Source organism: Heteronotia binoei, chromosome 4, assembly GCF_032191835.1.
Source record: "Heteronotia binoei isolate CCM8104 ecotype False Entrance Well chromosome 4, APGP_CSIRO_Hbin_v1, whole genome shotgun sequence".
Taxonomy (NCBI): domain Eukaryota; kingdom Metazoa; phylum Chordata; class Lepidosauria; order Squamata; family Gekkonidae; genus Heteronotia; species Heteronotia binoei.
This window is the reverse complement of record NC_083226.1, coordinates 186,364,953-186,377,759: the sequence shown is the minus strand read 5'-3', so window position 1 is coordinate 186,377,759 and position 12,807 is coordinate 186,364,953. Positions and strand designations below refer to the sequence as shown.

Below are 12,807 nucleotides of genomic sequence, written 5' to 3'. Positions count from 1 at the left end.
ATGGCACAGTTAAAAATACTTTGGACAGATACCAAAATCATTTTTTGAATTAGTGAAACAAGAAAGTTTGGAAGATGTATGGAGGAAATTTAACCCTAAGGTGCGTGATTATACTTTTTATTCAGCAAGGTACAACTCTTTCTCAAGAATTGACATGTTATGGATTACAAAAGATCTTGGACTTATGACGAAAAAAATAGATTTTCTTCCTGAAGTGGGGGCAGATCACAATCCATTAATGTGGATGGCAAAATGTGCAAAAAAGACAAGGAGGTGGAGGATTAATGAAGATTTGCTACAGAAAACGGATATAGTGGAGTCTCTAGGAAAAGAAACTAAAGCTTTCTTTCAAATAAATGAAAATGAGGACATTCAATTTCACACTGTGTGGAATGTGTACAAATCTGTAATGAGAGGTATTTTAATTACAATGAATAATAAAGATAAAAGAGCTAAAGAGAAACAAATGTTGGACATACAAAAAGAGACTGCAAAGTGAGAAGAGGAAATCAAAAAGACCAGGAAAAAAGAAATTTATAAGGGAGATTACAGTATTACAGAACCAATTGAGATATTTGTAAACAAAGAAGTAGAATGGAACCTCAAAAGACTGCAACAGAAATCTTTTGAAGAAGCAAATAACCCTGGAAAATACCTGGCTTGGCAAATGAAAAAAAAGGGAGAATAAATTTATTAATAAAATTGTATTAGGAGGTAAAGAAATTGCAGACCAAACAGGAATTAAAAGAGAATTCTATAAATATTATGCTAAGTTATTTCAAGGCCAAAAGGTGGAGAAAAGAAAAACAGATGCATATTTACAGAAAATTCAAGTAAATCCCCTAACAGAAAATATGGAAAAGGTATTAAATGAACCAATTGAAAAAATAGAAATTGAAGCAGCAATGAAATTGGGAAAGGCTCCGCGTCCAGACGGTTTTACAGCAAAATTTTATAAAGTCCTCGCAGAGACATTAGTACCAAAACTCCAGAAATTGATGAATATTATAAGGATTGATGGGAAAATACCAAATACACGGAAGGAAGTAGTAATTTTGTTGATACTGAAAGAAGCTAGAGACAACACAAATGTAAAAAAATTACAGACCAATTTCATTACTTAATAATGACTAAAAAAAAATATGCTAGGATACTAGCAGAACGACTCAAACAGCATTTGAATAATTTTATTAAAGATGAGCAAGCAGGATTTCTTCCCAGGAGACAAATCAGAGATAATATCAGAACTGTTATAGACATTGTTGAATACTATGAGAAACATCCTAAAAGAGAAGTGGCATTATTCTTTGCAGACACAGAGAAGGCCTTTGATAATGTGAATTGGGACTTTATGTTTGCAGTGATGGAGAAATTGGGACTAGGAGAAGATTTTATAAGAATGGTTAAGGTGATATATACTGAACAACAAGCAAGACTTTGTATAAATGCAGATTTGACAGAAAAAATGATAATTAGTAAAGGAACAAGACAAGGTTGCCCTCCATCTCCATTGATATTTATAATGACACTAGAGATTTTGCTTATGCAAATACAAGAAGATAAGGAAATAGAGGGGTTGAAGTTTAAAAGTTTTTCTTATAAATACAGAGCTGATGATGTAATGTTTATTAATGAAAATCCCATATATGTAACACCATTGCTGCTTCGTAAGATACAAGAATATGGAGAATTGGCAGGCTTCTATATAAATAAAGAAAAATCAAAAATTCTGTGCAAAAATATGTCAAAGAGCGAACAGGAAGAACCACAAAGTGTAACAGAGTGTGAGGTTACTTCAAAAGTAAAATATCTAGGTGTGGAAATAACTATGAAAAATATAGACTTGTATAAAAATAATTATGAGAAGCTCTGGTGTAAAATTGATGGAGATCTGATAAAATGGAGGGCTCTCCTTCCTTGAAGGTTTTTAAACAGCAATGCGGATCCTGTGAATTAGTCAGCTCATGAGGAGGGCAGGAAGGGCTGCGTAAGGGCCGAGTTCTCTTAGTGGGCCCTTCTGACATGTCCAGGGAAAGGCTGCTTGGCACTTTGGGCTCAGGCAGCCATTGTTCTCCAGGCCAGTTTGACCAGGGACCCTGGAGGGTTTTGCCACCTTCTGACCATGGAGCAGGAGTCACTGCAGGGGGAGCGTTGGGGGGAGGTAGCTGTGAGTTTCCTGCACTGTGCAGGGGGTTGGACTAGATGACCCTGGAGGTTCTTTCCAGTTTTAGGATTCTATGATCTATCTGATGCCAAGGTGTACAGCAGCCCTCATCTGCACGGCAAAGCCAACGGGCACCAGGGTGGCAGCACAGAGCAGGTCATTCGGCCTGAGAGGGCCAGACTGGCCAGAGTCATGGGAGGTTCACAGAATCATAGAGTTGGAAGGGACCTCCAGGGTCATCTAGCCGAACCCCCCGCACATTGAGGAAACTCACAAACACCTCCCCCTAAATTCACAGGATCCTCATTGCTGTCAGAGGGCCATCTAGCCTCTGTTGAAAAAACTCCAAGGAAGGAGAGCCCACCACCTCCTGAGGAGGAAGCCTGTTTCATTGAGGAACTGCTCTAACGGTCAGGAAGCTCTTTCTAATGTTGAGCCAGAAACTCTTTTGATTTAATTTCAACCCATTGGTTCTGGTCCTACCTTCCTGGGCCACAGAAAACAATTATGCACCATCCTCTAGAGGACAGCCCTTCAAGTACTTGAAGATGGTGATCAGATCACCTCTCAGCCGCCTCCTCTCCAGGCTAAGCATCCCCAGCTCCTTCAACCTTTCCTCATAGGACTCGGTCTCCAGACCCCTCACCATCTTCGTCGCCCTCCTCTGGACCCGTTCCAGCTTGTCTAGATCCTTCTTAAAATGTGGTGCCCCAAACTGAACACAATACTCCAGGGGAGGTCTTACCAGAGCAGAGTAAAGCGATCTGGACACAAGACTTCTGTTGATACAGCCCAAAATTGCATTTGCCTTTTTAGCCACCGCATCACACTGTTGACTCATTGAATGAACTGTCCTTAAGATGTCACAAGATGCATTTTGTGGGAATGGGTGTCTGAGCTGCTTGCTGTCTCCTGTGTGACATCCATATCCCCTGGGGGGAGGGGGACACACATTGAGAGAAAACGGACAACCAACACAGTCCTTCCCGCTGCTGCTGCTGTTCAGAGCTTGGCCCCTGGGCAACGGCCAGAAGGAGGGCCACGAAGGGTGGGGGGCTCAGGCAAGCCTGGCCAAACAGCCCCACCCCATCCTCAGATCCTGGAGTGAAGCACAGCACCTAGAGAAACCAAGCCCCTGGTGCAAATCTCGCCTGCCATTTACTCACTTGGTGGTGTCAGAGAAGCCACCCTGTCAGATTCAGCCCCACACTGGCCACGAGAACTTCCCCGAGAGAGCACACGCAAAGTGCATCAACCATCCCCAGAACACTCTCTAATGCGAGGTGGTCGTGTTCGCATGGTTCCTGCTGCTGGTAAGTGAGCCGGCCTGGGGATCCAGGGGGGGGGGGGGTTATAGCCTGGGTGCCAGCCGCAGAGAAAGCGGAGGGGGCCACAGAAGCCCCCAGGCTTCATACTGCAAGTTCCCGGGGAGCAGAGTCGAGCGGCATTCAGGAGCACAGCAGAGACGCCGAGAGAAGCGCAAGATACACGCCTTGAGATGAGGCAAGAGACAGGCTGGGAGGGGGTTGTCGTGTCTCCCCCATTACCAAGTGGCCCTCCCGTCTCCTCTCCAAGCCTCTCTCTACAACTGCAGCGGCAACAGAGACGGGCCCCCCTGCACTGACCCCCACTAAAAAACCCCAACTACCTGGGCAAGGGACTGAATCTGCCCTCCTGGCCCTTCAAGCCCAACCTCCAGGCGGTGTTTTCCTCCTAAGGCGCAACCGGCAGAAGGAGTCACCCCACTGCCCCTCCCTTCTCCCAGCATCTAACCTGCTGTCTCCTGGGCCCAGTTCCTCCCACTGCCGGCCACAGCAGGGACGCAAGGGAACAGCCCTCCGTCCGGGAAGCCAAGATCCAGGGCCACCGGCTGCTGAAACACGAGAGGCTGGCTCTACAGGGGAGGGGGAATCACATGTCATGCCAGCCGGGACACAAAACAAACCTCTCCCCTTTCAGCTCTTCCCCAGGATGGGCCGTGGGCAGCACCCTCTGCAGGCCAGCCTGCTTCTCAGGGCTTCTGAAAGGCCCCCTTGCAGGGAAGCTACCAGACGCCTATCCAGGCAGCGAAGCAGAGAAGAGAAGCTTCCAGGACAGCTCTGCAGAGAAACAGTCCCCTGCCCACAGACAGAAGTGATGCCCCTGAAAGCTATCAGGCCCTTCAAGAAGGGCCCCAGCGCAGGAATCATAAAACCAGAGTTGGAAGGGACACCCAAGATCATCTAGCCCACCCCCCTGCACAGAGAGCCAGTTTCATGCAGTGGTTAAGTGCGTGGACTCTTATCTAGGAGAACCGGGTGTGATTCCCCACTCCTCCACTTGCATCTGCTGATGTGACCTGGAGTCACAAGTTCTCACACAGCTGTTCCTCTCAGAATCACAGAATCCTAGAGTTGGAAGGGACCTCCAGGGTCATCTAGTCCAACCCCATGCGCAATGCAGGAAACTCACGAACACCTCCCCCTAAATTCACAGGATCCTCATTGCTGCCAGGTGGCCATCTAGCCTCTGTTTAGAAACCTCCAAGGAAGGAGAGCCCACCACCTCCCAAGGAGGAAGCCTGTTCCACTGAGGAACTGCTTTAACGGTCAGGAAGTTCTTCCTAACTTTGAGCCGGAAACTCTTTTGATTTAATTTCAACCCATTGGTTCTGGTCCTATCTTCCGGGGCCACAGAAAACAATTCCACACCATCCTCTATAGGACAGCCCTTCAAGTACTTGAAGATGGTGATCCTATCACCTCTCAGCCGCCTCCTCTCCAGGCTAAACATCCCCACTCCTTCAACCTTTCCTCATAGGACTCGGTCTCCAGACCCCTCACCATCTTTGTTACCCTCCTCTGGACCCCTTCCAGCTGGTCTAGATCCTTCTTAAAATGTGGTGCCCGAAACTGAACACAATACTCCAGGTGAGGTCTTGCCAGAGCAGAGTAAAGCGATACCATCACTTCATGTGATCTGGATACTATACTTTGGTTGATACAGCCCAAAATTGCATTTTCCTTTTTAGCCTCCACATCACACATCACACTGTTGACTCATGTTTAGCATATGGTACGCTAAAACCCAAGATCCTTTTCGCACAGACTACTGCTAAGACAAGTCTCACCCATCCTATAACCATGCATTGGATTTTTCCTACCGAAATGCAGAACTTTACATTTCTCCCTGTTAAAATTCATTTTATTGGTTTTAGCCCAGGTTTCCAGCCTGCCAAGATCATCCTGTATCCTGTTTCTGTCTTCTACTGTATTTGCAATGCTTCCCAATTTAGTATCATCTGCAAATTTAATAAGCATTTCCTTGAATCCTTCATCCAAATCATTTATAAAGATATTAAATGAAACAGGCTGCAGAACAGAGCCTTGAGGCACTCCACTTGTTACTCCTCTCCAAGAGGATGAAGAACCATTCTCAAGCACCCTTTGGGTTACCGATCCACCTAACAACAACAGAATACAAACTACATTTTACAAACATATCAACAAGAACAGTATGTGGAACCTTATCAAAAGCCTTACTGAAATCAAGAAAACTTATGTCTACAGCATTCCCCTGATCCAGAAAGGTAGTAATTTTCTCGAAAATAGAGATCAGGCTAGTCTGACATGATTTGTTCTTGAGAAACCCAAGTTTGCTGCTTCTAAATGTTCCAGGACTGTTTGATGATTTGTTCTAAAACTTTTCCAGGAACATACAACAAACAGATCCTCCTTTCCTGCTTTTTGAAGACAGGGACAACATCTGCCCACCTCCAGTCTTCTGGCACCCCACTTGTTCTCCAAGAATTCTCAAAAATAATAGCCAGAGGCACAGAAATTACATCCGCAAGTTTTTTGCGGTTCATTTGGCCCCAACGATTTAGGCTCATTTAAAGAAACTAGGCGTTTCTGGGCTGATCCTAGGCTGCAACATCTTTCCTTCTTCATGCGTTGCTTTTGACAGGTTGAGCACTATTCTCTCAGAAGAGAAGACGGAGGAAAAGTAGGAATTGAGCAGTTCTGCCATCCCTCATCACCTGTTACAATTCAACTTTCCTGTCCCAGAGTCAGTTTAGTGTAACGGTTAAGTGGGCGGACTCTTATCTGTGAGAACCGGGTTTGATTCCCCACTCCTCCACCTGCAGCTGCTGGAATGGCCTTGGGTCAGCCATAGATATTGCAGAGGTTGTCCTTGAAAGGGCAGCTTCTAGGGGAGCTCTCACAGCCCCACCCACCTCACAGGGTGTCTGTTGTGGGGGGAGAAGATAAAGGAGATTGTAAGCCACTCTGAGTCTCTGATTCAGAGAGAAAGGCGGGGTATAAATCTGCAATTCTTCTTCCTAACAGGGGGCCTGCCATGTCCTTGCTCCTTTCTTACTTTGAACATAAGAACATAAGAGAAGCCATCAGGCCAACGGCCCCTCCAGTCCAACACTCTGTGTCACATAAGAACATCAGAGAAGCCCTGCTGGATCAGGCCAATGGCCCATCCAGTCCAACACTCTGTGTCACATAAAAGAAGTCCTACTGGATTAGGCCAATGGCCCCTCCAGTCCAACACTCTGTGTCACATAAGAACATAAGAGAAGCCCTGCTGGATCAGGCCAGTGGCCCCTCCAGTCCAACACTCTGTGTCACATAAGAGAAGCCCTGTTGGATCAGGCCAATGGCCCATCCAGTCCAACACTCTGTGTCACATAAGAACATAAGAGAAGCCCTGTTGGATCAGGCCAGTGGCCCATCCAGTCCAACACTCTGTGTCACATAAGAACATAAGAGAAGCCCTGTTGGATCAGGCCAGTGGCCCCTCCAGTCCAACACTCTGTGTCACATAAGAGCATAAAAGAAGCCATGTTGGATCAGGCCAGTGGCCCCTCCAGTCAAACACTCCGTGTCACATAAGAACAGAAGAGAAGCCATGTTAGATCAGGCCAATGGCCCATCCAGTCCAACACTCTGTCACATAAGAACAGACGAGAAGCCATGTTAGATCAGGCCAATGGCCCCTCCAGTCCAACACTGTGTGTCACATAAGAACATAAGAGAAGCCCTGTTGGATCAGGCCAGTGTCCCATCCAGTCCAACACTCTGTGTCACACAGTGGCCATAAAAAAACAGGCCAAAAAAAAGCATAAGAAAAGAACCCTTTTTGGTTGTTTTTAGCATCTCTCACTAGCCTCAGCTCATACTGAGCTTTAGCTTCCCTAACTCTCTCTCTGCAAGCACTGGTTGTCTGTTCACACTCATCCTGAGTGTGCAAAAGGGCCCCATTTCAGCCCCACAGGTGTGGGAGATGCAAGAAAGCCCTGCCCAAGATCCTGGAGAGACACTGCCAGCTGGAGGAGGAGAGACAGACCTCAACAGATCAAGACTGGACAGTGCCAAGAGCCCCTCTCGATCCAGGCCCTGCAATAAGATGAAGCACCTGCTCTCTAGGGCACAGGAGAGGGAGCTGGTGCCACCCAGGTTCATACACCCCTTAGCATGGGCCTCAGGGTGGCCTCTGGCACCCAGAATGCAAGAAGAAGAGGAGACTGGGTTTATACTCTGCCCTTCACTACCCGAAGGAGTCTCCTTCCCTTCCTCTCCACACAACAGACACCCTGTGAGGTAGGTGGAGCTGAGAGAGCTCTGACAGAAACTGCTCTTGAGAGAACAGCTCTGAGAGAAACTGGGACTGACCCAAGATCACTCTGGCAGGTACATGTGGAGGAATGGGGAATCAAACCCTGTTCTCTCAGATAAGAGTCTGTGCATGTCTCATTTGGAATACTGTGTACAATTCTGGTCACCGCACCTTAAAAAGGATATTATAGCATTGGGAAAAGTGCAGAAAAGGCCAACTAGAATGATTAAAGAGTTGGAACACTTTCCCTATGAAGAAAGGTTAAAACACTTGGGGCTCTTTAGCTTGGAGAAACGTCGACTGCGGGGTGACATGATAGAGGTTGACAAGATTATGCATGGGATGGAGAAAGTAGAGAAAGAAGGACTTTTCTCCCTTTCTCACAATACAAGAACTCATGGGCATTTGATGAAATTGCTGAGCAGTCAGGTTAAAATGGATAAAAGGAAGTACTTCTTCACCCAAAGGGTGATTAACATGTGGAATACACTGCCACAGGAGGTGGTGGCGGCTACAAGCATAGCCAGCTTCAAGAGGGGGTTAGATAAAAATATGGAGCCAGAGGTCCATCAGTGGCTATTAGCCACAGTGTAGATAGATAGATAGATAGATGATAGATAGATAGATGGATAGATGGATGGATGGATGGATGGATGGATGGATGGATGGATGGATGGATGGATGGATGGATGGATGGATGGATGGATGGATGGATGGATGGATGGATGGATGGATGGATGGATGGATAGATAGATAGATAGATAGATAGATAGATAGATAGATAGATAGATAGATAGATAGATAGATAGATAGATAGATAGATAGATAGATAGATAGATAGATAGATATAATTTTTTTGGCCACTGTGTGACACAGAGTGTTGGAATGGATGGGCCACTGGCCTGATCCAACATGGCTTCTCTTATGTTCTTAACCACTATGGCTGACCCAAGGCCATTCCAGCAGCTGCAAGTGGAGGAGTGGGGAATCAAACCCAGTTCTCCCAGATAAGAGTCCACACACTTAACCATTAACCAAACTGGTTTTCATCACAAGGCTCTCAGCCCATGCATCACGTCTCAAGATATGTGATACAGGATCAGACCCGAGAGGGCACCTTGAGTCCAAGACCCTTCTCCCAACTGTGGTCAATCAAGACCCCGCTAAACAGACACAAATCTGGGCTCTGACCCAAAAGGCACCAACTCTGCATTCACCCAGTGGGGCTGAGCCCCCGTCTTTCCCAACTCAAGCAAAAAGCTTTGGAGACACACACTGAGCAAGGCCAAGGGAGCTGGAACCGGATAAGTCCTGGCCAGGCAAGCTGCGAGTAGCACCACCCCCCTCCTCCCCCCAAGTCCAGCTGGTCCCTGAGACACCAGCAAGCCCACCTCTCCTACAGCATCTCAGCTGTGCCACTGCATGCTCAGGCCCAGGAGCCCCCCATTGGCCCCTCTGCCACCACAGGAAAAGGGTCTTATTCCAAGCCGCCGCCCCAGCAGCCCACACTCCAAGCAGAGAGTCTTTCTCAGGACCTCCCTTCAAGGAACTGCAAGAGAGGAGCCCACGACTCCCCTGCCTGGGAGAAGCCTTACCATCTGCTCGGGCCCGGATGTCTTTTTGACCGGCCCCTGCCTCCACCACCACCGGATCGAGGGCCTCCCTGCCCCACGGGTCCTTCCCAGAGGGGCCCCCTCCTCGCTCAGGGCTGCGGCTGAGGGGGCGGAGCAAGGGCATGGGAGGGAGGCTGTGGCAGACGGAGCCGCCCCTCTGGGACTCAGGGATGGGGGAGAACTCGAGGGAAGAGTCCCTGCTGGCCCGGAGCGGGGGAGAGGAGCCCGTCTTCTTCCGGCCCTTGGCCAGCTCGGCAAAGGAGGTGACCCGCCTGGGGGGGGAGCCCTGGAGGGCCAGGGCGGGGCTGTCGCTCAGCTTCACCGGGCAGCTCATCATGCGCTCCAGTGAGCCCAGCCGGCTGGTGGGGCTCCGGTCCAGGTTGCGGTCGTAGCTGCGGGAACGCTGCCTCCCGTTGGCCAGGGTGGGAGGGGAGACGTTGACGTAAACCTGCCCCTCGATGGCGCTCCTCTCCGCCGCCTCCCCCTGCGAGCCTTCCCCCCGGGAGCCCTCCGTGTCGCTGCTCTCCTCCGGCCGGGCCGGAGGCCTCTGGAACAGGTAGTACTCGGTGGGCTGCAAGGGGCTGGCTCTGGGGTGCTCCTCCGAGCAGCTGGTGATGGAGGAGCTGGCGGGGCTGGGGGAGGACTGGGAAGACAAGTCGCAGGTGACCAGCTTGTAGTAGTTCTGGGTAGCCACCACCAGCCGCGCCTGGCTCTGGAAGCAGGTGGTCAGGTCGGAGCCGTCCGAGGTGCAGGGCTCGCATGGAGGCAGGTAGGAGTTGCAGTTGGCATCCAAGAGGGGCGAGGAGGGGTGATGGCACCCGCAGGCCTTCCCCGAGCCCTCGGGGTGGTGCGCCTTGCAGGGCATCTTGGACTCCATGGGCGACGAGTGCAAGTCCAGGTAGAAAGCCCCCGTGTCTGAGTGGCTGTCTGAGGAAGAGTCACACGACAGATGGCCGGAGTTCAGGTTGGCGTGGGCGTGGCCGTTCATCTTGTGGTAGAGGGCGCTGAAGTTCACCAGCACCCCGTCCGAGCTGTTGCAGGAGGAGTCGCTGACGTAGCCCATCTGCTGGTCCGCCGGCTCCGAGTGGCTGGAGAGGCTGTGGCAGCGGCAGCGCTGGAGCTCGGCACTGGAGCAGCTGCACGTCCGGCTGCGCGGCCCCTCCTGGCTGGGCAGGAGCTCCTCAGCATCGCTGGCCCAGTCCTGCTCGAAGGAGAAGCTGGAGGGGTCCCCGCGGGGGCAGCCGTACTCGTCCAGCTCCATGCAGTCCGAGGCCAGGCGGCTCTTCTTCCGGGCATCACCGCCGGCCAGCTGGTCTTCCTGGCCCTCCACCACGTCCAGGCGGCTGCTGGCGCTCCAGGCCTTCACGACGGGCTTGGTGTCGTGCAGGCGGAAAGGCGGCAGGGCCAGCTCGTGCAGGCGGAAGGCAGCCTTGCCGCCATGGAGGTGGAATGACTTCTGCCCCGGATCATCTTCACAAAGGTCTCGGGGGCCCTCGGCATCCCCCAGCAGGAACGGGTTCTGTCGCTTGTGGGCTCCAGCAGCGGCAGGGGCATCTTGGGGCTTCCCCTCCTTTTCCTCTGCCGTCTCCGCCGGGGCCAGCTCTGGGTCTGCAGCCTGGAGGAAGCTGCTGTAGACCAGGGAGTCGGTCTGTGAGAGGTCCCACTCCGGGAGGGAGGTGGTGCATGCCACACCCACCTCGGGAGGGCAGAAGGGGTTGGCCTGCCTGTCAGGGACCTGGCAGTGCACCAGGGGGATGTGATGGACGATCAGGGTTTCACCGGTCAGCTTCGGGGGGCTATCCATCGTCAGCAAAGCTCTCCACGACCCCTGCGGCTGCCCCCCCAGCTACCCATGGGAGGACCGTGGCAGGCAGGAGACACCCCAAATGCACAGCTCAGGACGGCCCTCGGAGACCTGGGGGGACACAAGAAGCCAGAGAAGGAATTACCAGCCTGGAAGGAGAAGAACATTCTCAAGCAAACGGTCCAGACTCCGCTGCCGCTCCACTCAGAAGTCCTGGCAGCGCAGTGGGGAAGCGTGCAAAGGATTTAACAGTGAAATCGCACCATGAGAAATTCCTGGCAGTTTCTTACCCTGAGAAACTTTCCTGCACAGATGCAGTTTGGGTTCTGCTCAAATCAAGAATTATCTTTTTATTTTGGTATAGTGTTTAGAACATATAGTAATTGTAACGTAATACAATGAAACCTGAAATATACTGTGCCCAAAAGAAAAAAATACTATCAAAGATTTCAGGTTTTCACGGCTGGTAACATCATTAGGGTTTGTAGAATCTTTCGGGCTCAAGTGCCGTGTTCTACTGGAGAAATTCAGTAATTTCTCCAGTAGAACACAGCACTTGAGCCCGAAAGATTCTACAAACCCTAATGAAAAAAATACTGTTTGTTACCTTCACGTTTGAGGGGAGACGAATGGGACATGGTAAAGGAATCTCAGTTAACTTCACATAATTACAAAAGGTTCTCTTACACACTTATCTCCTATTCTGACATATTTATTGCTTCAACCCTTGTTCCCCTTAATTGGATCCATTCACCTGTTACCCTGCGCACTTGGCTTGTTGTCCCTGTTTTGTCTCAAAATGTCTTCATGCTAATTTGTTTCTCAGCCCTGTCTACAAGTTTGAATGGTTTTCTTCCATTCCATTTTATCAGAAGAAGCGTGCCTGCACAAGAAAGATCATACCTAGAATAAAACTTTGTTGGTCTTAAAGGTGCCACTGAACTCTTCACTTTATTCTAGTGCTTCAGACCCACACGGCTGCTGCACGCCTGGCTCTAGCTTTTATTTTGTTATTCAGCCATATCACAGATACATAAACTTACATCAACAAAATATCAAAAGGCAAGGACCAAAAAGACAAAGTCAAAAGAATTGAAGATAGAAAACAAAGTTAAACCTAAACGTTTACAATTCAATCAATATATATATATATATATATATATTGAAGAAGAAGAAGAAGAAGAAGAAGAAGAAGAAGAAGAAGAAGGAGGAGGAGGAGGAGGAGGATGATATTGGATTTATATCCCGCCCTCCACTCCGAAGAGTCTCAGAGCAGCTCACAATCTCCTTTCCCTTCCTCCCCCACAACAGACACCCTGTGAGGTGGGTGGGGCTGGAGAGGGCTCTCACAGCAGCTGCCCTTTCAAGGACAACCTCTGCCAGAGTTATGGCTGACCCAGGGCCATGCTAGCAGGTGCAAGTGGAGGAGTGGGGAATCAAACCCGGTTCTCCCAGATAAGAGTCCGCACACTTAACCACTACACCAAACTGGCTCTCCAATATCACACCTTTATCGGCATAACCGAAAGAAATATACAGAAACTTGTCAGCCAGACAACAAGCAATCCAATATATCTGTTCAAAGCATAAAAGGCTAAAATAAGATTCAGAATCACAAT

At 49.5% G+C, this 12,807-nt stretch overlaps 1 protein-coding gene across 1 annotated transcript in view; it reads right to left on the bottom strand.

The window, feature by feature from the left end:
- RUSC2 (RUN and SH3 domain containing 2) overlaps window positions 1–11,296 on the bottom strand; it is a 31,563-nt gene extending 20,267 nt beyond the window's left edge. The window contains exon 1 of the mRNA XM_060236272.1: window positions 9,367–11,296. Coding sequence (XP_060092255.1) covers window positions 9,367–11,188 — 1,822 coding nt within the window. The 5' untranslated portion in view covers window positions 11,189–11,296. The remainder of the gene's footprint in view (window positions 1–9,366) is intronic.
- Window positions 11,297–12,807: the final 1,511 nt, after the last annotated feature.